Genomic DNA, 26,759 nt, shown 5'->3' with positions numbered 1-26,759 from the left:
TCAACAGTACATGTACATACCCAGCAAAAGCAGTGAGGGCCACTGCGGAATATGGGGACCAGGAGATGACGTAAAGGAGGATGACTATCAAAGCAATTTTGGCCATTTTCCATTCATTCTTTATCCTCTGAAATCGTCTCCGGGATTCCTTGTTGGTGTTTCCTCCAATTTTCTCAACATCCCTGTCCAAAATAAGGATTTGCTTGGTTTGAGACAACGATCCAAAATGGGAACATTAATGGCATAGTGTAAGGTAGAGGACATGCTGTCATAATGAACAAAACCCTGGTTAGACTACCCTGGAGTCACTGTGAGCAGTTCCAGCCACCACATCTGAGGAAGGATGTATCAGCCATGGAGGGAGTTTAGCATAGCCAGACTAATAGCTAGACTCTTAAGGAATAAATTCTGGGACAGATTAAAAAATAAGGGTTGTTTGTGTTCCCCAGAAGTTTGAAAAGTTGAGGTATGATTTTTATCAGTTTCCAAGATATTAAAAGGAAAATATAGAGAAGATTGGGAAAAATGAGACGAATGCTCAGAGTAACCTGCATTAAGTGTAAGAGTCATGAACAAGTACAGAAAATGCTCATCTTTATATTGATAGAAATGGAATATAAAAGGGTAGAAGTCATGCTTCAACTATATAAAGCCCTGGTTAGGTCACAACTGGAATTATTAGGGAGAGCTCAGTGTATCACAGCACAGGAAGGCAATATGGGGCTTGGCGGAACTGTAATGTAGGTTTCAAAAGGGTTAAATTAAGAGGATTCATTACATAAACATGGGTTGCATTTCCTAGAACATGGAAGTTAAGGATTGATTTGATTAAAATTCATAAGATACTCAAGGGAACAGAGAGTTGCCAGGGCCTATTTCCAGTAGTCAGGAGGTCTAGAAATAAGGATATAGCCTCAGATTTAGAATCAGACCTCTCAGAAGTAAAATAAGGAAACATTTCAACACACAATAGGTGCTAGAAGCTTGCAATTCTCTTCAAGCGGTGTTAGAAAATTTATTTTAAAGCTGAGGTGATTAGACTTTTGTAATGCAAAGTATTGTAGAATATGGGGAGAAGGCAGCTCTGTAAAATTGTTGCTCTTCAGCTTAGATCTCATTGAAGAATAGGACAGATATAAGGACCTCCAAAGCTTCCTCTTATTTTGGCATGTACTTATTCATGTGTCAAAGAAAGGATGTGAGCCTGATCATTCCTAAAGTGCATATTAATCATCATTATGGACATCACAAGGCAAATGTTTTAAGTTTCTGTAGAGTTAACCATCCAAAATTATGCCTGCTGTGAACTGAGCTTTGAATCAATCTACCATTGCGTGTTTCAGTTGCAGAGCCATATATAAGGACTAATGAAATGAGAGATCCTGAAATTGCTGCACTATGTTTATGGTGGTAACATGTTCCCTCTGACATCTGTACTCTCCAATGAGGTGGAAGTAGAACATGATAATGTGCAGTAAATGTCAGCACGAATGAATGATCCAGATTATTCAGGCTGAAAAGAATCCAGTTCCTTTGAAAGAAATGAAAAATAAACAAAATGAGCTGAAATAACTCCAGAGAGGCTGGTGTCCCATCACCAAGTCACCCTTTGTTTACATATATACAGTCCTTGATACTGATCCAACCACCTCAGAGCCAGCTCTCTGAGTGAACACGATGTCTGACACTCCTGTTCTCATCTGTCAGCTAGGGCTCCCTGATTGTCCCAGATTAACAGCCTTCATCAGGGAACTCATGTGTGAGGAGGTCCACCTGGCTGACCTCATTACAATCACTATATCCCTTCCCCTCGAGTCCTAGGACATAAGCTGGTTCTCTTTTTTTGTAGCTATTCCTGCGGTGTTTTTGCACTGGGTCAGGTTCCCCCAACTCTGCCTCTGATACAGGCGGCTTATAGTACTCAGTAGCTTGTCTCTTGTGCCTGGAGTAGCTCGAAAGAAATTTATTGTGTTCTTCAGACAGCAAAGGCATTGAGGAAAAGGCAACATCCACTGTGTCCATCTCAGATTCTGAGGTATCTTCAATATTTGATGGAGAGGGAGAACCCACAGGTTCCGGAACAGTCGGAAAGGCTGTCAATGAGCTGGGTATGTTTTGCTCCTCATCGTTTGAGAGTTTGTAGTTATCATATGGTCCACATGCTTGTTAAGGACCATATAACCTACCCAAACTTTATATATTACTGGACCAGACCTCATGTCTACCATGTCTCTTGCCATGGAGGGCTATTCCTGTGGTTCCGACACCAAACTTCATCCCCTGAAGTAAACTGTTTCTCTCACTTAGCAGTGTCTTGCGTTCGGCATTGGTCTTCCCTCTTGTTGGCATGTCATCTAGATAAATTGCAACCTTGGGTAGACCTTTAGAAATCATCTGCTGAAGAATTGCACAGGGTGATGATACCTCAAAGACATTCTCATATATTGGTACAAACCCTTATGGGTATTAATTATACATATTTCTGGGAATCCTCATCTAACCACAACTTGATCAAGTCTGGCTTCATGAAGGAAAGTCCCCCCCGCCCCACCACCACTCCCAGCCAGCTTTGTGTATAAATCCTCTACGTGAGGGATTGGGTATTTATCCAGCTGCAAAAACCTGCCTGCTTAAAATCCCCACAAAGGTAAAGCAACCCGTTGGGCTTCACAATTGGTAAGAGTAGTGCTGCCCATCCCACAACCTGTTCTTCGCCCTGGCAGCCACTTTCTAATTGAAAATTCAAGGTGAATCTTTCTCAGTCAATTTCGCCTCACAAGCTTGAGGCCTGAGCCTTTTATTACAATTAGTAGTAACTGAACTGAACCAGCTGCTTCTCATAAGAGACCAGAACAGAAGTTGTACCCCTAATCTGTAAAGGTTCCCTGGTATAGGTTCTCAGTCTAGAAGTGGGGGTCTTGGGTAATACTAAGGGTTGGAATCCTGCGATCATTGAAATGGCGGTATTGACCTCCTTTATAACTGGGTGACCAGATGTTTATTTTCTTTGGTTCTGATTTGCGTGTTGCTAAGAAATTTAATTGTTCCAAAACAGATGGAGGTGGACTTTCCAGGGTGTGCACTCTCCTGGAAAACAGCCCATAAGTTCTCTTATTCAATTTAGGTCAACTGGGACTTTTTTGCCGTCACAAGTCCACACACTGGCAAGAACTGCAATGGCTTACCAGCCACACCTTGAAGAAAATTTTAACCATTTGGCTGAGGCCTGGCTTTGTTTTGTTGTGGGCTGACCCAGAGTCACTCTGCTCAGGATCTGTCATGAGTGAGGCCACGCAATTGCCTTCACTCAAGTGGTGTTCCCCAAGCTCAGTCAGACTGGCAATGTTATTCACTTCCATTGGATTACCCTGAAATACATATGCCCCATTTGCTGCATTTTATTTTGACAAAGCCAGTTGTAATGCCTGTTTGAAGCCCAATTGGGCTTCAGCTAGTAGGCACTTTTGCACTATTAATCCCACATACCAAACAGTCTTTCAGCAGCTCATCAAGGGTTAAACCAAAATCACATAGATCTACCAATCACCTAAACCTAGTCAAAAATCCTGATATGGATTTCCCTGGTTTTTGAATCATCTAGCAAAACAAATAGTACCTCAGAATTAGAGGAGCCTTGGGGTTATAATATTCGTTAACTAAATCTGTTGGGTCTTGAAAGGTGCCTCAGGGAAAATTAGGTTCCTAGTAACTGAAAAAGCTGCAGGTCTACAAGCTGTCAGGAGAATTACTTGTTGCTTTTCATCTGCTCCAATGTCGTTTGCCCAGAGAAAATAACGCATTCTTTCCATATACTGGGCCCAATCTTCAAAGCAGAATCAAACAAAACAAGCTTCCCAAATAATGGCATAATGCCAGAAATACTTACTCCCAATCTCAAAAACGACTACTACAAGTGAATGTCTTTAGGAGTGTGCTTTTCTCTCAATGCCAATGAATAACTCCACAGAGGCCAGTATCCCGTCATCAAGTCACCCTTTATTTACACAGGGAGTATCCTTGACACTGATTGAATTGAACTTATTGTCACGTGTACTGAGGCACACTGAAAAGCTTTGTCTTACAAGCAATACAGGCAGACCACATAGTTAAGTAGCATAGACAGTAAATAATAGGTAAACAGCAGCAAAAACAAAAACACAGGTACAGGCAAATGTTAAGCGTTTGTGAGTCCATTCAGTATTCTAATGACAGTAGAGTAGAAACTGTTACGAAACTGGTTGGTGCATGTGTTCAGGCTTCTGTACCTTCTCCCCGATGGTAGACGTTGTAGAAAAACATTGCCAGGGTGGGATGGGTCTTTGAGAATGCTGTCGGCATTTCCTTGACAGTAGCCCTGGTAGATGGATTCTATAGATGGAGATTGGCCTTTGTGATTGCCCGTGCCGAGTTCACCACCCTCTGTAACTGTCTCCGATCTTGAATGGTACAGTTGCTATACTAGGTAGTGATACATCCAGACAGAATGCACCTACAAAATTTGGCAAGGGTATTCGCCGTCATGCCAAATTTCCTCAGCTGCCTGAGGAAGAAGGGACATTGTTGGGTGTTTGCGTCCACATGAAGAGTCCAAGAAAGCTTGTTGTGGATGACCTCTCCCAGGAGCTTGACACTCTCCACTCGTTCCACCTCTGTGCTGTTAATGTGTAGGGGGGGCATGAGTAACATCCCACGAAAAGTCAATAATGAGTTCCTTGGTTTTGCCAGCATTGAGAGTTAGGTTGTTCTCAGTGCACCCATTTTTCCAGGTCTTCCACCTCCCATCTATTGTCTGTTTCATTGCTATCTGAGATTAGACTGACTATGGTGGTGTCATCAGCGAACTTGTAAATGGTATTCATCTAGTATTTGGCAGCGCAGTCATGGGTATACAGTGAGTGCAGTAGGGGGCTGAGTACACACCCCTGGGGGCTCCAGTGTTGTGTTAGTGAGGATGAAATATTGTCCCCAGTCTTCACTGATTGTGGCCTGTGGTTCAAGAAATTGAGGATTCAGTTGCAGAAAATAGGGCTTAGTCCAATGTCACTAAGTTTTGTAATCAGTCTCAAGGGGATAATAATGTTGATAATAGCTAGAATGAACAGAATGTCTCACATTCTTGTTCTCCTCTGTCAGCCAGAGCTCCTTGATTGGACCAGATTGACGGCCCCAATCAGGGAACTCATTTTCTATAAGTTCCACCTGGCTGACTTCATTACAATCACGACATGGACTTTGGAGACTGAGTGGTGAATGAGCTGGAAATGAAGTAAATGAGGATTAAGGGTATCCAAATTAAATTAATAAGGTAGACATTGAAAACAAGGAGTTGTGAAAAATGGTCCAAGCATGAAAAATTTAAAGGGTTTGATTCATTTTCACATGGAATAAAATAAGCATTTTAAATCCAATCATGATTATAAGGAAAAAGTATCTAAACTTTGGTGTCATCTAGCCCAATTAAAAGTGAAGCTACAGTGTCTGGTACTTGGTTTTCTGTAAGCCTCTTGCTAGTTAACTATTAAAAACAATGAGATCAACAGGAAACATGATGAATCTGAAAAGAGGGCAAAATAAAGGTTTGAAAAGTGGGGTGAGATTTCTATTGCTGGACACATTACTTCCCACCAGAGTTATACCAGCTAATGGGCTGGATTTGGTGTCTCAATGCTGGTGGATTTCATGGTGGGGCAGTATGCAATATCCAGAAGGTGTCTTTGCTACCACCTACCTGACTATCCCTGGCAAAACATCATTAAATCATACAGTGGCATTTTACAGTCAAGGATGTGGGGGGGGGAGGGTGCCAAGGGAAAGCTCATCTCCACTTGGGCCTTTTGAGGCTCTTAAGAGGTTATTTAATAGGCACTTCAGGCCCTTGTTTCACCAGTGCCAAGTTTTACCCATCTTGGGTATTGTCATTTGGACAGGATTGGCAGACTTAACTGGCCCCACTTAAGTGGCAGAAAATGGGAATTGTACCCCCTACCTGCCCTCACAGCCCATTAATGAGATTCCTGATCATTGACACTATCAGTCTGAAGATCAGCCATACTGGACTCAAAACATTCAGGAGAAAGTGCTGGAGATTGCAGTCAAAAAGTGTGGCATCGGAAAAGCATAACTGGTCAGGCAGCATCCTGCTGCTCGGATGCTACCTGACCTGCTATGTTTTTCTAGCACCACACTTTTTGACTCAATACATTAACTCTGTTTATCTCTCTACCAGACCTGCTGAGTTTCTACAGGATTCTCCGTGTTTGCTTTCGATTTCCAGAATCCGCAATATTTTAGTTTTACTGATCTGTCAAAACTGGTTCTTCCATTCTGGAAACAGCTTCTCATCCCAGTAATGGCCACCATTCCCAACAGGTGCTGTTTGGTCCGTGAAACATTGTGGTGGGACTTGTTCCCAAGAACTGTGTTGAAGTCTTGCCTCAATGCAATTAATGCAGCTCCTCATGCTAAATTGCAGTTTTGCAGCCACTCGGATAGTGGATGGTACCCCCTGATGTTTTACGTGAAGATAGGGTTGGAGTTAAGGACCCTGATTCTCTGTAACAGTCCTTATGACTCTTTCACATATTTCGACTATTGGAGATAGTGATTTTTAAACTTCTCCCAAGGTGGGAGCCTTGCCCTGGTCATAACACTGCAGTTTTATACTTAGTAATCTATTCTTCCATGGGATGTCGGCATCATTGGCAAGTTCAGCATTTGTTGTCCAACCTTAATTGTTGTTGAATTGTGTGTCTTACTGGATCATTTCAGAGGACAGTTAAGAATCACCCACATGGCTGTCATGTATAGACCAGACCTGGTAAGGGGCAGCAAATTTATTTTTCTGAAAGATGTTGGTGAATCAGGTGGGTTCATATACGACAATCACTTAGACTGGCATCATTTTCCAGATTTATTCATTTGAATTAAAATTTCTCCAGCTGTACTCATGTACCCATGCCCCCTGAACAATTCCTTGGATTACTAGTCCAACAACATGACCATTACATCACCTTCTCCCTACTCGGTTTCCACTTTGTGAAGCTTCTCTTTCAGTGTATACCTTCAGCAAAACTTAAGGAAACCAGCAGGAAAGAGCTTTGAGTGCAAATTGTATACAGCATGAAATATGTTGGAAGTGGGTTCTTTTCACAACACTAGCCATGTTCACCGTTTATTGCATTAATGACCACAGTGAATCAATGTCAAATGTGTCATCTTGCTTGAGGAGGCTGAAAACAATTAAGGTTCTTTTGCATGCAAAAATATTAATAGCTATATTTTAAACATTTTTGAATATATACACTTTATTCAATTTAGTAAGAAACGGACTGCTGTACACCAGAGTAACCAGGAAATGATTCAAGGCAATTTTGTCGAAGTCATTTTCACAGTTACCTAAAATTGAGTTATATAAAGCAACTCGGCACCAATTTAAAATGGTTTTTTTTGGTGGCTAAATCCCCAGGGATTTGATCAGGTGTACCCTAGAACTCTATGGGAAGCTAGAGAAGTGATTGCCGGGCCCCTTGCAAAGATATTTGTATCACCGATAGTGACAGGTGAGGTGCCGGAAGACTGGAGGTTGGCTAACGTGGTGCCACTCTTTAAGAAGGGTGGTAAGGACAAGCCAGGGAACTATAGACCAGTGAGCCTGATGTTGGAGGTAGGCAAGTTGTTGGAGGGAATCCTGAGGGATAGGATATACATGTATTTAGAAAGGCAAGAACTGATTAGATAGTCAACATGGCTTTGTGCGTGGGAAATCATGTCTCACAAACTTGATTGAGTTTTTTGAGGAAGTAACAAAGAAGATCGATGAAGGCAGAATGGTAGATGTGATCTATATGGACCTCAGTAAGGCATTTGACAAGGTTCCCCATGGGAGACTGGTTTACAAGGTTAGATCTCACGGAATACAGGGAGAACTAGCCATTTGGATACAGAACTGGCTCAAAGGTAGAAGACAAAGGGTGGTGGTGGACGGTTGTTTTTCAGACTGGAGGCCTGTGACCAGTGGAGTGCCACAAGGATCGGTGCTGGGTCCTTGACTTTTTGTCATTTACATAAATGATTTGGAGAGCAGGAGAATCGACGTTTCGGGCATAAGCCCTTCTTGGAAGAGAGCTTCTTCAAGGTAGGTATCCTTGCAAGAGGATTCGCAGTAAGTTAAAATCAACTAGGAGAAAGTGAGGACTGCAGATGTTGGAGATCAGAGCTGAAAAATGTGTTGCTGGAAAAGCACAGCAGGTCAGGCAGCATCCAAAAAGGGCTTATGCCTGAAACGTTGATTCTCCTGCTCCATGGATGCTGCCTGACCTGCTGTGCTTTTCCAGCAACATATTTTTCAGCTTTGATCTCCAGCATCTGCAGTCCTCACTTTCTCATCAGAAATTATTTGGATGTGAGCATAAGAGGGACAGTTAGTAAGTTTGCAGATGACACCAAAATTGGAGGTGTAGTGGACAGCAAAGAAGATTACCTCAGATTACAATAGGATCTTGACCAGATGGGCCAATGGGCTGAGAATTGGCAGGTGGAGTTTAATTCAGATAAATGCGAGGTGCTGCATTTTGGAAAAGCAAATCTTAGCAGGACTTATACACTTAATGGTAAAGTCCTCTGGAATGTTGCTCAACAAACAGACCTTGGCATGCAGGTTCACAGCTGCTTGAAAGTGGAGTTGCAGGTAGATATGCTTTCTTTTATTGGTCAGAGTATTGAGTACAGGAGTTGGGAGGTCATGTTGCGGCTGTACAGGACGTTGGTTAGGCCACTGTTGGAATATTGCTTGCAATTCTGGTCTCCTTCCTTTCGGAAAGATGTTGTCAAACTTGAAAGGGTTCACAAAATATTTACAAGGATGTTGCAGAGTTGGAGGATCTGAGCTATAGGGAAAGGCTGAACTGGCTGGTGCTGTTTCCTTGGAGCATCGGATGCTGAGGGGTGACCTTATAGAGTTTTAAAAAATTATTAGGGGCATAGATAAGATAAATAGACAAAGTGTTTTCCCTGGGGTGGGGAGTCCATAACTAGAGGGCATAGGCTTAGGGTGAGAGGGGAAAGATATAAAAGAGACCTAAGGGGCAACTTTTTCACACATGGAATGAGCTGCCAGAGTAAGTGGTGGAGGCTGGTACAATTGCAACAATTAAAAGGCATTTGGATGGGCATATGAATAGGAAGGGCTTGGAGGGATATGGGCTGGGTGCTGGCAGGTGGGATTAGATTGGGTTGGGATAGCTGGTCGGCATGGATGGGTTGAACCAAAGGGTCTGTCTCAATGCTTTGCATCTCTATGACTCTAACCCAATTTGAATTGCTTCCATAAAACTGAGTTGCCACTCTTAAATGTGTCAAGGTTTTTTTTACAAACAACATCTATAAACATTCTTCTTTTAAATTACTTTAGGGTTGTTTGGGCCAATATTATCTTCATCAAATTGGAGACTCAAAATGAAAACGATCTCAAAAAATCTCAGCAATTTTGAGTGCAGTGTGTACCAGGATCTCTGATTGTGTTGAAAATGGAGACTTCAGGCAAGGGTTCCTGTATTCCCAGAGCCTTCCTTGCCCCTTCTTAAATTTAATGCTAGAATTCTATTGTGGCAAAATTATATTCCTTGCTTATGCATTGGCTTGGTGCCTGCTATTCAAAATCTACTTATTGTGTATTGTGTCTTCAACATTAAATCGTTAAATCAATCTGAGTACATTGTTACAAGTTTGAACAATGTTATGTGACTGGTTCAGTTTGTAGTTGACAGAACCTTTTTTTTTAAATTTGAACAATCAGATATAAGTTCTGCAATACCCTGGGACTTGAGAGACTAACTATGCTGTTAACTGTGATAAAGTAGGGGGAAAAGATCAAATGAGTTTGAGGTTGAAATTCAAACAAGTAAATTAAGTTTCAATAATTTAAAGGTGAAACATGATACTGAAGATTCAGTTACGGAGAGTTAGTGAACGTTTCTGGAATGTCAAAGTTTTGGTTTACTTAAGTTAGGGACAGAAGGATGTGGGTGTCTTAGAACATGAATCTCATAGTAGGAAGATAAATGGAATGTTGACCTTTATTGTAAGGAAGACAGAGTATAAAAGTCAGTATAATTGTTCAATGCATTGTTGAGACCACACCGAGAGTACAGTTTAAAGTTTTAGTGTCTTTTTTTAAGTAGGGATATACTTATTATGGAAGTAGTTAAGAGAATGTTGATTAGTATGTTTCCTGGGATGAAGAGATTACCTGATGAAGAAACATTGAGCAGGGTGAGTCTATACCCATAGGAGTTTATAAGAATGAGTAACGTTCTAACGTTCTGTGGGGGTTATATTTCACAAGGTAGATTTTGGGAAGGTGATTCCTCTAGCGAATCTAGAACTAGGGGCATAGTTTCAAAATAAGGGGTCTCCCATTTTGTTGTTGATAAGAAGTGATTTCTTCTCCCTGAGGGGCATCTGAATATGGAAACATAGGACATGGAAGCCAGAAGGCCATTCAGCCCTTTGGGCTTGCTTCACTATTTATTGAGATTCTGGCCGATTTGACTGTGATCTCAGCTCCAATTTCCTGGCTGTCCACAGTAACCCTTACCTCTCTCATTATCAAAAGCTGCCTAATTCAACCTTGACTAAATTCAATGATTCAGCCTTCACAGCTCTCAAGGAAAGAGAATTCCATAGTCCAATTACCCTCAGAGAGAAAAAAATTATTCTCATCCCTAACTTAAGATGGAGAGCTGTTATTTTGAAACTACTCCCCTTCACTCTATTCTTCCCCACAAGAGGGAATATCCTCTCTGTACCCAATTCCTGGCAAGATCCTATGTCTAAATGATGTAAACTACCAAGTTTGAATCATTAGGATTCTATATCCCACAGAGCAATGGAAACTGAGTTGTTGAATATGATTGAATCTGTGTTCAAAATCTGATCGACAAGGGAGTTGTGGATTAGGGGAGCAGATGAGAAAGTGCAATTAAGGCCACAAACAGATCAGACATAATCTCATTGAATGGAAGAGTTAGCTGGAGGGATCAAATAATCAAATCCGGCTCCGATTTCTTACACATTTCTCATACTCTTAGACACAGTCATAAATTTGTCTGGAAATTCTTAAGTCCAACTGCGAATTTAACTCAAAATTTGTAAAGATTGTGACCGGCTTGGACAGGGCAGTTGCATTTGATCGAGAGCACAGAGCCCAGCTTCCCAGAATGATACAGTAAAACTGTCAAATGGTGAAGAGTGGCACCTAGCATTACTTAAAAACTCCCCACCGTGGATTCAACAAACATTTAGCAGTCACTCATTATAAAGCATGCAGGCCTGACCTGTTAGTAGCCAGAATAGCCCGGAAAATGAAGACGTAGCAGTAGATGATGATGCCCAAAGGAATGAAGAAGACAAAGCAGAAGAGAAGCATGGTATAAGCCCGGACAGATGGGGTGAATGTTGTGTAGTCCCAGGTACAGGAGGTCATCAATCCTTCAGGCACATAGGCACCTAGATACAACAACAGGAACAACATGTAGATGATGTAAGTCAACTTGCAGATAACTTTCTATTATTCACTTCTGCTTTGCTGGTCAGCATTTATTGTCCATCCCTAATAGAACAATGACTTATGTAGAACTGAGTGAGAGATTACCTTTATCCTAATGATCAAGATGTAGAATCAGTCTGGGTCAATCTGAGGGTGAAAAAGGTTGGTCAAGACTAGTGTTGTAAACCTAAATATGTGCAATTATGAGGGCATGAAGACAGAGTTGGCCAGCATGAACTGAGAATTTAGGTTAAGGGTAGCTTAGTAGGAAATATTTTGTAACAGTCAGTACTAATTTCAGTGGGAAAGAAAGACTCAAGGAGAGTGACACTCATCCATAATTCCATGAAGACTAGTGGTATGAGGATTAAGAGATCTTATTTTAAAAAAACAAGAGCAAATTTAAACAGGCGAAATTAGAGTAAAGAGAATACTGGTTAGAACTGTAAAAATAGATAGTCTTGGCTTCTACATTGTGATTGTACATATGTCATTTTTACAGTTAGAATTTCAAACTAGCTGCTTATGAGTGTGGGTTACGTTTTTGAACGGTTAGAAAACATAGGTAGATCAATCAGTCGTTCTTGAACGATGACCCAATCCAGTTTGTGGAAGAGAGCAGGGAACCACTGGTGTGTTAATGGAAGATTGTTGCATATTATGGGGTTTATGGCCAGGACTGTGAACTTTGATGGCCATTTGCATGTTTTTGCTTTCGGATAATCAAGAATTAATTTTCACTTAGGAAACCTGGAGCGATCATAGTCAGACAGCACAGAAGAGGCCCTTTGGCCCATTGAGTCTGTGCAAAATGGTGAAGTGTATGTCAAACTATTCAGTGAATACATTTAGATGGTTTGATTTACTTTGTTTCATTGTTTTCCCTTTTGCATAATAAACTTCTATTTTATTATTAAAATTCAGCATTGTGTGCTCCTGTTTCAGTGAATGGTTGCCATGTTAAACAAAAAGAAACATATAATCTATCAAGCCAGAGTCTGGGATCTGCCTTGTCCAGAAGGCACATCAGTTCAAATCAATGACATCACACAGTCAAAAAGGAGAAGAGTAAGTGAAGTGAGCGCTGCTCCCCCAAGAAAGTGAGCCTGTCGAAGTAGGAATGGAAAATTGGAAATAGTGGACAATGTGAACAGAGTGCATCTGTCCATTGTAGAAGATACAAATAACATCCCATAAATAATTGTCAATCAAGAGAATAAAAGTAGGTAAGAACTTAAAACAATACAATCTCCAGGGAAAGGACACTGAGAAAGCTATCAGAACTAAAAGCTGACAAGTTCTCCGCTCCTGACAGACTTTATTCTCTTGAAAAATTGCTTCGCGATTGGAGAATTGATCTTCTTATTGCAGTTGGATTTAAATCTGAAGGAGAAAAATTACTGCTTTAACTATTGCTGTAATTAAATGCTTTAATAAAGCTGTGCTAATCAGCTTCTGAGTTTCTCACTCTGGTTCCTCTCTGTATTTTCCTCCTTTATGACAGTGGTGTATGTCTGAAGTTTGATTACTTGGTATTGATTTGTTTGAACTTTGAGACCACTTCCTTTTCTCTGTTCCTCCTGCCATGTAACAAATATGGATTTTGGATGAAAAGTATTTGTGACTGAGTCAGTTAAATGGGACGAGTAGGTCCTCAACAAACACAGAGAATGTAAGAGAAACTCAGCCGGTCTGGTAGCATTTGTGGAGAGAGAAACAGAGTAAACGTTTCAAGTTCAGTAAGACTCTTCTTCAGTAGATCCACCACATGAGTTTGTTTTCATCTTCACATATGCTTTCGCACTTGGAGAATAGGGTGGAGCATCGAAAAGGCTCACATGATGATTGACAATATAAACGCAACTTTTGTGCAGATCTACAAGTCCTGAAGTGGGACATGAACCCAAAACCTTCAGGTGCTGAGAGAGGTGGTACTGCTAACTGAACCACAGAACGCCCAACAATGTGAGTGATCAACCTACATTTTGAGACGTAATCTCAACTAACAGCATCAAAGTGCACTTCAAGGTCATAGCCATGTGATTGCAGCACAGGCAGGTCAGATTATAATCATTCTGTGTGTTTTCAACCCTGGGAACTTACTCATAAGCATGATTGCACGTGGTCAGCCTACAGGGGGGTGATTGCCTGCAGTTCTTCAATCAGTGACAAGGCACCTCTGTTTAAGGAACACTTTGTGCCTTTTATACTTGTTCTGACCTTAAACACTGAACTTGATGATTGAGCAGCGAGCAGTTGTCTATTTGAGTTTTGCAGAGATACAATGTGTAATTATTTCGCCACAGGCAGCATTGTCAAAACCAGATGCCAGTTGAAATAGCGATGGCCCCCACTTCAACTCACTAACCACAATGTTATTTTTCGCCCATTTTCACAGGAACTATTTTCAGATACTCATACATTGCAGTAACCACTGGACTACTGCACTGAGTTAAAGATCAAGGGCGAGACCAGTCTTGATTTTATAACCTGGCAACTCTCAGTCTTTGAAAAATGAGCAGCTATGGAGGCCGGAGTCAGAGGGTTCAATTTAATTTTGTCCTGATGAATACCTTGCAGGATTGCATTGATTGTCCATCAATGGGAAGTGAACATGGCAAGTGGTGTGTGTGTATGTGTTTGTGTGTGTTTGTGTGTATGTGTGTTTGTTTGTGTGTGTGTGTGTGTGTGTAATGGATGGCATGGTAGGGGTGAGGATTTATTTTGATTAACTCATAGGAAGTTGACACCAATGGCAGGACCAGCCATTTCCCTAATACCTGTTTTTGGTCAATAGTAGCCCCCAAGATGTTGATAGCACGGGGTTCAGTGATGGTAATGCTGTTGAATGTCAAGGAGCAATGGTTAGTTTCTTCCTTATCATTGCCTGTCACCTGTGTGGCACGAATGTTACTTGCCACTTATCATCCTAAGCCTGCCTGTTGTCCAGGTGGGGTGGAGTGGGTTTGCTCTAGACCCCTTCATTAATTTGATTAAAATTATTTTGGGAACTTGGGCATGATTCACTAGAATCATCCTGTCTGTTTAGTAAGTGCTAGCTCTCTGTCAGTACCCAGCTTGTGCCAGTTCACCACCCTCCTCCCCACCCCCAGAAACTTCCCTTTGATTTTTTTCTGTGGCAGGATCTTTTCTCTTCAGATAATGATCCAATTTCTTTGTTAAAGCCACAACTGAACCTGTTTCCATGTGGAACATTCTGAATCCTAATCACTTGCTGCATTGGAAAAGATTGCTCATATCTATCGAAGTATGTCAAAATAGGCCCTAACACATTTATCTAAGTGGACATGACATTTTTCTCCATAATTCCTGTATTCATAATTGTTGCCCTTCCAAGCCTCAAATTCTGTAATACAGTATTTCAATGGGCCAAATCTATACTTGGTTTTCCAGCAATTCACAGCATTTTGTGTCTGTTATGTCTGAGGAATTGTTATATCAAACTCATAACGTTAACAGTTTCTCTCTCCAAAGATGCTTCCAGACTGATTGTGTTTCTCCAGAACTTTCTGTGTTTATACTTGAAATAAAGAATTAGATTTCAGGTTTTGAACTAGGAACCTGATGTTTGGGTTCAAAGAGGTTTTGTGACCACAAACTGTGAGGGGAGAATTTTTTCTTGAATTGGTTGATGTCCTGTGGTTAGGCTCATCTCACCGTCCAATAGGAGGGCCTTCAGCCTTGAAGGCACTGTAGCTGGCAATCTAGGTAATAGATCGATGGAGTGCCTCCATTTTGAGGTGCCCTCTGCTAGCTTTTAGAAGATCGAAATTAAAAGACGACCTCCAGAACCAAGCCACCATTGTGGAGGAGGTGTCTCTCCAAAGGGTGCCCTGCAGCGATAGCTATGGCCAGGGAGGTGGAGACGACTTCAAGATGCACTGTTGGCTGCCCCGAAGTGCTGCGGGGTGGCAGTGTCCAAGATGTGGTCCAGTTCCAGATACCTCTGGTGCCTTGCAGACAGTTGGAAAATTCTAGTTAGCTTCTAACAACGAGCCTTAATTGGTTTTTCCACAGCTGGCGGGTCACTGCTTGTGGGCAGTAGTGCCATTGGCACCTATCCTGGGGCAAATACTGAGGCAAAAACTCTACCTTCATTCTCTCCACAGCCACAACCTGCCTCAAAGTCCAAAGGATGTTTGTTCCAACCCTGATTCCAGAGACCAGAATGTACAATCTAGACCGATATCTCAGTGCGATTCTGCAGGAATGCTAGATAGGTAAAGGCTCTGTCGATAGGTGAACTGTTAAACTGAGGTCCCAACTGCCTGTTCAATTATAAACGACTCTTCGGGGAAGAGAAAGGTCATGGCCAAAATAGATAGCCTTCAATTAACATCATCAGAACAAATTATCTGCTACTGTGTTGCGAATGTCTATGCTTCATGATTCATAAGTTCTTGAATATAGTAGTGCCCTATTGTTTGCAAGGAATATGCAGGCAAAGTTTGTCACAATTGGAGATTTTCGCAAATGACAAACATGGCAGACTGTGCACAGTACGGTATGCACTTATAATCCAGGATGTTCTTTTTTTTTAAATGGGTGGAAAAATAAAGATTAGATTTGCAGATGGTGAAAAAGTGTATGCCCTGCATGGATTTGTGAAAGGCAGACACACAAACAGTGGGACTTTATTATACTTCAGTGTAATTTTGGTAATTTAAGTTTTCAGAGAAATGGAGCTTCTGGTTGGGAAACGGATGAGTAACCTGGATTGGATGTAACTATAGGACGCTTAAAACATTTAAGCAATGTTGTCTTAAAGGTAAGGCAATAAAACAGCAGGTTTGCTTACTTAGCTAAAGAACAGGAGATATGACACCTGTAATTCTTACAGAAGTGGAGTCCAAAGAAGGATCTTGTTTTGCGGGAATTAAAACAAAGCTAATTTAAAAGCATACTTATTTTTCCTGAAGGATTGCAAAACCTGCTTCTTTCTTTTTTTAAATGTCATTGAAGGAATTTTAAATTTTAAAAAAATTTAAATATTTCTAATATTAGTTTTAAGTACTTAATCTAAAGATCTCAGATCATGCCACATCCTCATGGAGAAGGGTGGAGATTTGAGGGATTTATGTGGGTATTTGCTGAGAGGATGAATTGTAGCTTACATTTCCATGTGGTGCAGCTCACTGAAAACAATAGGCAAAGTAAATGAAAGCTTATTAGGCCTACACCATAAGCAAGAAAAAGCTAGCATCACCATCGCCTGCGTGAACTGTGGGCAGGGTTTAATCTAAGTTTCAGTTTCATGAGGGGAAGGACACTAGAAGAAGTCTTGCTTACAGCTTGTGGAAAAATCCTTGGTGATCCTCTTGGAGTTTTGTGCCAAAAACAAGCACCAGAAGGTAAGCTAGGAGGTATTGAGATGGGTATCCAGAATAAAGGACTTAGGCATCCACGGTCAAATGGTAGTAAATGAAAATCTTACCTCTGAGAACTGAGGACAATTAAGATTGTTTCTTGAGGTACACTTCTGCATGAACCTGACAGATGTAAGTCACTCTAAGTTACAGGAATAGTGCTAGAAGACTGGAGGACAGCAAATGTTGTCCCCTTGTTCAAGAAGGGGAGTAGAGGCAACTCTGGTAATTACAGACCAGTCAGCCTTACTTTGGTTGTGGGTAAAGTGTTGGAAAGGGTTAAAAGATTTATAATCATCTAGCAAGGAATAAGTTGATTAGGGATAATCAACATGGTTTTGTCAAGGGTAGGTCATGTCTCACAAACCTTATTAAGTTCTTTGAGATGGTGACCAAATAGGTGGATATGGGTAAAGTGGTTGATGTGGTGGATATGGATTTCAGTAAGGCATTTGATAAGGTTCCCCACGGTAGACTATTGCACAAAATATGAAGGCGTGGGATTGAGGGTGATTTCGCAATTTGGATCAGAATTTGGCTGGCTGAAAGAAGACAGAGGCAGGTGGTTGAAGGGAGATGCTCATCTTGGAGTTTAGTTACCAGTGGTGTACTGCAGAGTACAGAGCTAATGGTAAGATTCTTGGTAGTGTAAATGAGCAGAGAGATCTTGGTGTCCATATACATAGATCCCTGAAAGTTGCCACCCAGGCTGATAGGGTTGTTCAGAATGCATATGGTGTGTTAGTTTTTATTGGTAGAAGGATTGAGTTTTATGCTGTAGCTGTACAAAACTCTGGTGCGGCCACATTTGGAGTATTGCGAGCAGTTTTGGTCACCACATTATTGGAAGGATGTTGAAGCTTTGGAAATAGTTCAGGGGAGATTTACTCGGATGTTGCCTGGTATGGAGGGAAGGTCTTATGATGAAAGGCTGAGGGACTTGAGGCTGTTTTCATTAGAGAGAAGAAGAAGGTTGAGAGGTGACTTAATTGAGACATATAAGATAATTAGAGGGTTAAATAGGGTGGAGTGTTAGAGCCTTTTTCCTTGGATGGTGATGACCAGCACAAGGGGACATAGCTTTAAGTTGAGGGGTGATAGATACAGGGCAGATGTCAGAGGTAGTTTCTTTACTCAGAAAGTAGTACGGGCGTGGAATGCCCTACCGACCATAGTAGTAGACTCGCCAACTTTAAGGGCACTTAAATGGTCTTTGGATAAACATATGGGTGAAAATGGAATAGTTTAGGTTGGATGGGCTTCAGATTGGTTTCACAGGTCAACACAACATCAAGGGCTGAAGAGCCTGTAATGTGCTGTAATGTTCTATGTTCTAAGTAACCATTAATTGTAACAGAATAATATAGGCAGTTGTAAGTTATATTGTTGAGTTAATAGTGCTTGATTTTTAAAAGTCTATAAATACAATAAAGTTTAATTTTGATTTAAAAAATGAAATCTTGTGATGGAATCCAGCTGGTTAAAATGATGAGTTTGGATTAGGGTTAGGGCTAGGGCTAGTGTTAGGGTTAGCATGAGAGTCTGGGTCAGGGTCAGGGTTAGTGTTAGGGTCAGGTTTAGTGTTACTCCCCAACAGCTAGAAGACCTCAGATTGACCTTCAAGCTTCAGAACCTGTCCACTGAAATGATCAGGGAACTTGTCTCCAGGTCAACTCAGCAGCATCTTGTTCCAAATTTGTTCATGCTCCAGAAATAGTCCCAGCTCTTCCTGACTCCCTTAGAGTGATAAGCCAGTCCAGGGAAAAGAAAAATGAGTCTATTTGATCCTGCACGATTGACAGAATGTTAGTTTTCACTGATCATGGATTGTACTAATTATATTGTGGATAGGGTATCTTGTTAGAGAGCTACAGCCTAGCTTTCTTGTCAGTGGGTTTCCAGAATGGAAGTTGCTATGTTTGGAGTTGCTGTATCTCTAACATATCTCAGAGTTTATCTTAGAATAGTATGAGGATAGTTTGAAATTCAAACAGTTTATTTACATCATTGAAACTTCTTAGAACTATACACCATTTTCAATGGATTTGCCTTCATAGCTAGGAGTAGCACGTTGTGTCTTTCTAAAATCTTTTCTCAGTGTCAGAAGTCACTTGACTGATTAGCTGAAATCACAGGCTGAAGCAATCAAGAACGGCACATGGATTAGTGATCAGACAAGCTTAATCAAACACTGCAGAATCATGGTCCCTTTAATGGTTAAGTAAAAACGACCACCAAGTTATCTGCCCAGTGAAGAGGATAGATATGTCAAATAACCAAGAGTGAGGAATTTCAATACATAGGCTCTAAATAATTCTATTGTCAGCAATTCCTGCCATAACTTCATTACTCAACGATACTTACTCCATCCAAAGAAAGGAGGGAGGCTCCAGGCCAGTGAATACAGCCAGACACCCAGCAGGATGTAGATAGCTCTCTTCTTCGACAACATTCCAATGGAGGCCAGGGGCCGGGTGATCACTAAATATCTGTCAGCTGCAATTACAACCAGTGTGATCATCGAGGTGATTCCAAATAGAGCCCCACAGAAAGCATATAGCTCACAGCCTGAAGGGAGAGGGGAAAAGGACAGCATCAGAAAGAATTGCCATTGATTAAAGGGTTAATGTCTCGCTTCCAGCCTGATTAACATTGGGTTGATTTGGAACGATTGCTTGAAATATTATAAATGTGATTGCAATTGAACTTTGAATGAATTTCTTGTACAAAGATCTTTGAATTGGCAGTAAGTGTAGGTTACCCCTGTAACAACAATGAAAACAGAATACTGTGGATATTCTGTGATTGAGGTTTTATATTTATGAAGCAATTTGAGAAGTAGATGTAGAGGAATTCACTCTTCAAAGAACTCTACAGGCCTATGGGCTAAATGGCCTCCTTTTGTCCAGTGGGATTTCACAACTCTAAGATATTTCCAAGAGTCCAAAGTTAGAAGGTACGGATATAAGAAAAGAAAAAAAAATTCTTTATTCACAGAGTGATTAGAATGTGGAACCCCTGCCCTACAGAGTGGTTGTAGCATAGATGCATTTAAAGAGAAGCCAAATAAATCTATGAAAGAAAAAGGAGATGCATGTAGAGCCATCAACAGCAGCATCAACCAGTTAAGCCAAGTAACCTGTTTCTATGTTGTTAAAATGTTATTTTTTAAGAGATTGTTGAACTCTGTGATGCGGAGGGATCTGGGTATCCTTGTGCGTAAATCTCGAAAAGCTAAAATGCAAGTATAACAAGTTCTAATAGAATGTTATAATTTATCATGGGGGTGGAACAACACAGCAGTCAGGAGATTATGCATCAGTTTCTCAGGACACTGGTGAGACCATATCTAAAGTACTGCACACAGTCTTGGCCTCTTCACTTAAGGAAGGATAGAAATACTTTGGAGGCAGTTCAGAGAATACACAAAGCTTGGTGTGTTATCCTAGAGCAAAGGCTGGACAGGCTAGGGACCTGTGTCTGCAGAGGTTTAGAGTCGTAAGAGGAGAATTGTCTGAAACACCTTGAATCTTGAAGGGTCTTGACAGGGTAGGTGTGGAAAGGATTTTCCTCTTTGGAGTGAACCTAGAACTAGGGGTCATGGCTTAAATAAAAGGGGTCACCTTTTAATACAGTGATGTAGATTTGTTTTCTGACATAGTCATGAGTATTTGGAATTTCTTTCTTTAAAATTTGGTGGACGCAGAGTTTTTGAATATTGTTAAGGCAGAGGAATATACATTCTTAATAAGCAGAGGGGTTAGCAGGAATGGGAAATACTCAGGTCAGTCGTGATCTTCTTGAATGGCAATGCAGAGTAGAGGGGCCGAGTGGCCTATTCCTGCTTCTGATTTGTATGTTGTATCATTCTATCGGCTGGAGTTTAGCTGTAAATCAATTGGTCCAGCACCACTCCCACACAAATGTAAGAACTAGTGGCATGATCTTGGAAGGCTGCATTGATGTAGGAAAGTGGAAGTATTTTAGGTGCGTATTATGAGGTGGTACAAAGGCAGAATGACTGCAGGTAGCAGCAGATAGTGCCGGTGAAGGTGTATGAGTTTTGAGTTCATTGTTTGACTTTTGTGAGCCTTTAATAAAAAAATGAAGAGAGTTTCTCAGGGCAGGAACCATTTAAATTTGCAATCCATGACCAAATTCCTGTTTTGAGGCCAAACCCCTTCATCTCATGATATCCCAGTCTCAATTCCTGACTGAATACAGAGCCCCTGGTTGCACCTTTAATTGGTTGGCTTGCCAAGAGACGGCTGCTAATTGGATGTCCAATAGCTATAAAATCCAGCCCGAAGAGCGTCATATTACAGTGCAAGGTTTTCCCTTGGTTTGTTGCTTCTTAAACTCCTGATCCCTTATATCTGAGTCACACTGAGGTTTCTTCCCTAGAGAAAGCAAACCAACCGTAGAACCTGGAGAAAGTGAGGACTGACTACGCTGGACGTTTCGGGGATAAGGAAACATAGAACATATCTCATTTCCTTCCCTTTAGGAAATCTGCCATCCTTACCCAGTCTGGCCTAAACGTGACTCCAGACCTGCAGCAAAGTCATTGACTCTTAACTGCCCTCTGAAATGGCCACAAAATTCCCAGCAAATTCAAGGACGATTCAGGATGTGCAACAAATGTTGGCATTGCACGCATCCTATGAAAAGATAAATAAAACCAAAAGGAGAATGTCTGACTGTATAATTGGGAGCACCAAACTGTCATTGGATCTGATATGCAACATGATTCTACGACTCTAGTCAAAGTCTGTCCTCTGTTACACGTTACCCAGGCATCAGTGCTGGCATCCTGGACCCACTGAGGGAGTGCCGCATGGTTGGCAGTGCTTTTTCACAACTGTGACGTTAAACATAGGCACTGATGTCTGTTTGGGTGGAAATAAAAGATCACATGCTACTATCTGAAACAGATGTGTAAGTTAGGTGCATTAGTCAGGGGTAAATGTAGAGTCATGGGGAATGGGTTTGAGTGGGATACTCTTCGGAGGATTGGTGTGGACTTGTTGGGCCAAAGGGCCTATTTCCACACTGTAGGGATTCTCTGAAAAAGAGATTTCTTTTAATGGAAAGAGTCTAGGTAACGTCAGAGGAACCTTAGTATCCTGTACATGGACTGCAGTAAATTAAAGGCCTTTATTACAAAGGGACTGTAAAATGAGAGCATTATTAATGTAATTGTATAGGACTGAAGAGAGACCAATATGAAATACCTGAAGTATTGCATACAGTTTGGTCTCCTTACCTAGAGAAAGATATGCTTGATGGCAGGGGTGCAATAAAGACATTAGGATAAAGGGACTGTTGGATAAGGTTAGATTGGGAAGATTACATTAATTTTATTTGCCCTGCAGTTTAAGAAGAATGTACAATAATCTCACCTAAACATGGAAAATTCAGTGGAGTTTTGCTGGAGCAGTAGCTGGGAGAAAATGTTCCTGGGCAGGGGGTCTAAGATCAGAGATCACACTCTCAGTAAGAGCTCAGCTGTTTAGCACTGAAATGAGGAAGAACTGCCTTACTTAAATGGCTGTGAATCTTCAGATGGAGATACCAGCAAACATAAACACCGGCAAAGATCTACTCTAATTATACATGCTCCAAATTCTTTGTTATTCTGTGTGATTTTTCACTTTGAATTTTATGGAAACACTTTATCTCTTAATAATGGGCCTTCAAAGGTCATGTGGTCTGAGACAAGAGACAGCATGCAAGGTACAGCCTTCAATGTGAATAATGCAGGACTGGGACTCAGTAGTTGGTTTTACTTCTTATTTATAGGGAAGTCCTCACCCATCCCAGCATTGACAGAAGTGGCCGTAGAAACTTTAGTGTTTACCTGAAAGGGCAAGCGGGGCTTCAGTTTAACATCTCATCCAGGTTGAGACCTTTGGCAGTGCAGCACTCCATCAGTACTGCACTGGTGTACTGGCCAGTTTGAATCTTGAACCCATAGCTCCTACCTCAAAGGTGTACTGACCCTGAACTACTGTGAAAACTATAGATATCAGCTGAGAGAGGCTGAATAGTCAAAGAGGGGAAAACTCAGAAGATCTACAAGTACCCATGGAAATACAGACCCTGCTGTACTGAGTTGAACAGTAAAGGAGAGCAACAGGATCAACTCCCTGAGATTCACAATGTTTTCATTCCACAGAAAGTTTCAACAAAATAATCAGTCAGGTCGGTTCTCTATCTCTGTCTGAGCATCACCTCAGGGGCTGGGGAATGTTTGCAGTCGGCTGCACCGATTCCCTGCAGACCCACCCATTGTAGCCTCACTGCAATGGCATCAAATCGTTGGACAATTGTTCCACTGAGATATTAAACCAAGATATCTCGATGCTGGTGATGATTGAGGCAGTTTCTAAAAATATCAAAACGTTTGTGGAGTAAGGGAGTTGACTTGACCTTTATCCAATAATAGCTATAGAGTATGTGCATGAGGAGTAGTCTCAATAGTGTCAAAGCACATGGACCCAGGAGCTGAGTGTAGAGGATGCGAACAGATGTGCTGTTTTACCATCTCCTGTACGTACTTAATAAGGGTTGTTAATGTTCACTGACAGGCTGTCATATTGACAAACTAGCCACAATCTTACGATAGAGACAGGGGAATTCTTCCAGTCTCCTGATTAACAATTCTCCCTCAATTACGTCATTCTCCCATTGTGGGATCATACTGTTCACTTCACCTGATGAAGGGGCAACACTCTGAAAGCTTGTGATTTCAAATAAACCTGTTGGGCAATAATCTGGCGAAGTCTGACTTCTGACGACAAAGAGAAACTGCCTTTGAAATGATTTGGAGATGCCGGTGTTGGACTGGGGTGTACAAAGTTAAAAATCACACAACACCAGGTTATAGTCCAGCAGGTTTAATTGGAAACACTAGCTTTCGGAGCGCTGCTCCTTCATCAGGTGTTTGTGGAATACCTAAAGAACAAAGAAAATGTACAGCCCAGGAACAGGCCCTTCGGCCCTCCAAGCCTGAGCCAATCCAAATCTATTGTCTAAACCTGTCGCCAATCCCTAAGCATCTGTATCCCTCCGCTCTCCATCTACTCATGCATCTGTCCAGACGCATCTTAAATGGATCTACGGTGCCTGCATCGACCACCCCTGCTGGCAACACATTCCAGATACTCACCACCCTCTGTGTGAAGTACTTGCCGCGTGTATGCCCCTTACACTTTTCACCTCTCACCTTGAAAGCATGACCTCTCATTATTGAATCTTTCTCCCTGGGGAAAAGCTTGTCTCCATCCGCCCTGTCTATACCCTTCATGATTTTGTAAACCTCTCAATCAGGTCCCCTCTCAATCTCCTTTTTTCTAGTGAAAATAAACCTAACCTACTCAACCTTTCTTCATAGCTAGCACCTTCCATACCCGGCAAAGTCCTCGTGAACCTTCTCTGCACCCTCTCCAAAGCGTCCACATCCTTTTGGTAATGTGGCGACCAGAACTGTACACTGTATTCTAAATGTGGCCAAACCAATGTCTTATACAATTTTAACATGACTTGCCAGCTCTTACACTCAATACCCCGTCCAATGAAGGCAAGCATACTATATGCCTTCTTGACCACTCTATCCACCTGTGCAGCAACCTTCAGAGTACAGTGGACCTGCACTCTCAGATCTCTCTGCCCATGAACTTTTCAAAAGGCTCTTCCGTTCATTGTATAATTCACTCAAGAATTAGATTTGCCTAAATGCATCACCTCACCTTTGTCTGGATTGAACTCCATCTGCCACTTTTCCGCCCATCTCTCCACTCTATCTATATTCTTTTGTATTCTTTGACAGTCCCTTATGCTTTCTGCTACTCCACCAATCTTTGTGTCATTTGCACTTGCTGATCATACCAACAGTGCCCTCTTCCAGATCATTTATGTACATCACAAATAGCAGTGGTCCCAACACTGACCCCTATGGGACACCACTGGTCACCTTTTTCCACTTCGAGAAATTCCCTTCAACGACTACTCTCTGTCTCCTGGTGCTCAACCAGTTCTTTATCCACCCAGCTAGAACACCCTGCACACCATGTGACTTCACTTTCTCTATTAATTTACCATGGGGAACCTTATCAAACACCTTCATAAAGTCCACGTATATGACATCAACAGCCCTTCCTTCATCGATCAACTTGGTCACTTCCTCAAAGAACTCTATTAAGTTGGTAAGGCACGATCTCCCCTGCACAAAACCATGTTGCTTACCACTGATAAACCCATTTTTTTCTAAATATATATAGATCCTATCCATTAGTACCTTCTCCAGCAACTTCCCCACCACTGACGCCAGGCTCACTGGTCTATAGTTACCCAGAATATCCCTACTACCCTTCTTGTACAGGGAGACAACATGAGCAATCTTCCAGTCCTCCGGCACCTCACCTGTGTTTAAGGATCCCACAAAGATATCTGTCAGGGCCCCAGCTATTTCCTCTCTCACCTGGGATCGATCCCATCCAGTCTTGGGGATCTGTCCACCTTAATAACCTCTAGCATACCCAATACATCTTCCATGCTTATGTCAACTAATTATGAAGGAGCAGCGCTCCGAAAGCTTGTACTTCCAATTAAACCTGTTGGTCTATAACTTGGTGTTGTGTGATTTGCAACTTTGCCTTTGAAATGTTTGAGAAGGTGTACCCTAGAACACTGTAGAAAGCTAGAGAAGTGATTGCTGGGCCTCTTGCTGAGATATTTGTATCATCGATTGTCACAGGTGAGGTGCCAGAAAACTGGAGGTTGGCGAACATGGTGCTACTGTCTAAGAAGGGCGGTAAAGACAAGCCAGGAAACTATAGACTGGTGGGCAAGTTGTTGGAGGGAATCCTGAGGGATAGGATGTACATGTATTTGGAAAGGTAAGGACTGATTAGGGATAGTCAACATGGCTTTGTGCGTGGGAAATCATGTCTCACAAACTTGATTGAGTTTTTTGAAGAAGTAACAAAGAAGATTGATGAGGGCAGAGCAGTAGGTGTGATCTATATGGACTTCAGTAAGGCGTTCGACAAGGTTCCCCATGGGAGACTGATTAGCAAGGTTAGATCTCATGGAATACAGGGAGAACTAGCCATTTGGATACAGAACTGGCTCAAAGAGAGAGGTCAGAGGGTGGTGGTGGAGGGTTGATTTTCAGACTGGAGACCAGTGGAGTGCCACAAGGATCAGTGCTGGGTCCTCTACTTTTTGTCATTTACATAAATGATTTGGAGAGCAGGAGAATCGACGTTTCGGGCATACGCCCTTCTTGGAAGAGAGCTTCTTCAAATAGGCATCCTTGCAAGAGGATTCGCAGTAGGTTAAGATCAACTAGGAGAAAGTGAGGACTGCAGATGTATAAAAAACATATATAAATCTAGCAAAAGGAACACCACAAAGCTATCAACCACATCTGCTACTAATATCTCCTCAACAGCCTCCGTCAATAACTGAAACAAGTCATGCAGCTGTCAAGAAGGTGGTGTGCTTTGGAGTGTTTCAAAAGCAATTTAAGAAGCCGTTGAGGGCAGAATGGAATCCCTGAGGCAGCACACTGGTTCAGTGGTTAGCACTGCTGCCTCACAGCGCCAGGGACTCGGGTTCAATTCCAGCTTCGGGTGGCTGTCTGTGAGGAGGTCACAAGTTCTCCCCTTGTCTGTATGGGTTTCTTCTGGGTGCTCCAGTTTCCTCCCACAATCCAAAAATGTGCAGGTCAGGTGAATTGGTCATGCTAAATTGCCTATAGTGTTCAGGGATGTATGGGTTAGGTGCATTAGTCAGGGGTAAATGTTGGGGAATGGGTCTGG

General features: G+C 41.8%; 1 protein-coding gene across 3 annotated transcripts in view; it reads right to left on the bottom strand.

Moving 5' to 3' along the window:
- opn4a (opsin 4a (melanopsin)) overlaps nt 1–26,759 on the bottom strand; it is a 65,930-nt gene that overhangs the window by 17,165 nt on the left and 22,006 nt on the right. For 2 of the 3 annotated variants that reach the window (XM_060854416.1, XM_060854417.1), the window contains exons 4-6: nt 19,297–19,500; nt 11,334–11,505; nt 21–182 (exon numbers count right to left, since the gene is read on the bottom strand). In XM_060854416.1, the coding sequence (XP_060710399.1) occupies nt 21–182; nt 11,334–11,505; nt 19,297–19,500 (538 nt within the window). The remainder of the gene's footprint in view (nt 1–20; nt 183–11,333; nt 11,506–19,296; nt 19,501–26,759) is intronic. The other variant, XM_060854418.1, reaches the window with a different exon arrangement.

This window comes from Hemiscyllium ocellatum, chromosome 43 (genome assembly GCF_020745735.1).
Source record: "Hemiscyllium ocellatum isolate sHemOce1 chromosome 43, sHemOce1.pat.X.cur, whole genome shotgun sequence".
Lineage (NCBI taxonomy): Eukaryota > Metazoa > Chordata > Chondrichthyes > Orectolobiformes > Hemiscylliidae > Hemiscyllium > Hemiscyllium ocellatum.
Note: the sequence above shows the minus strand (reverse complement) of the source record. Positions and strands in the feature narration are given on the sequence as shown.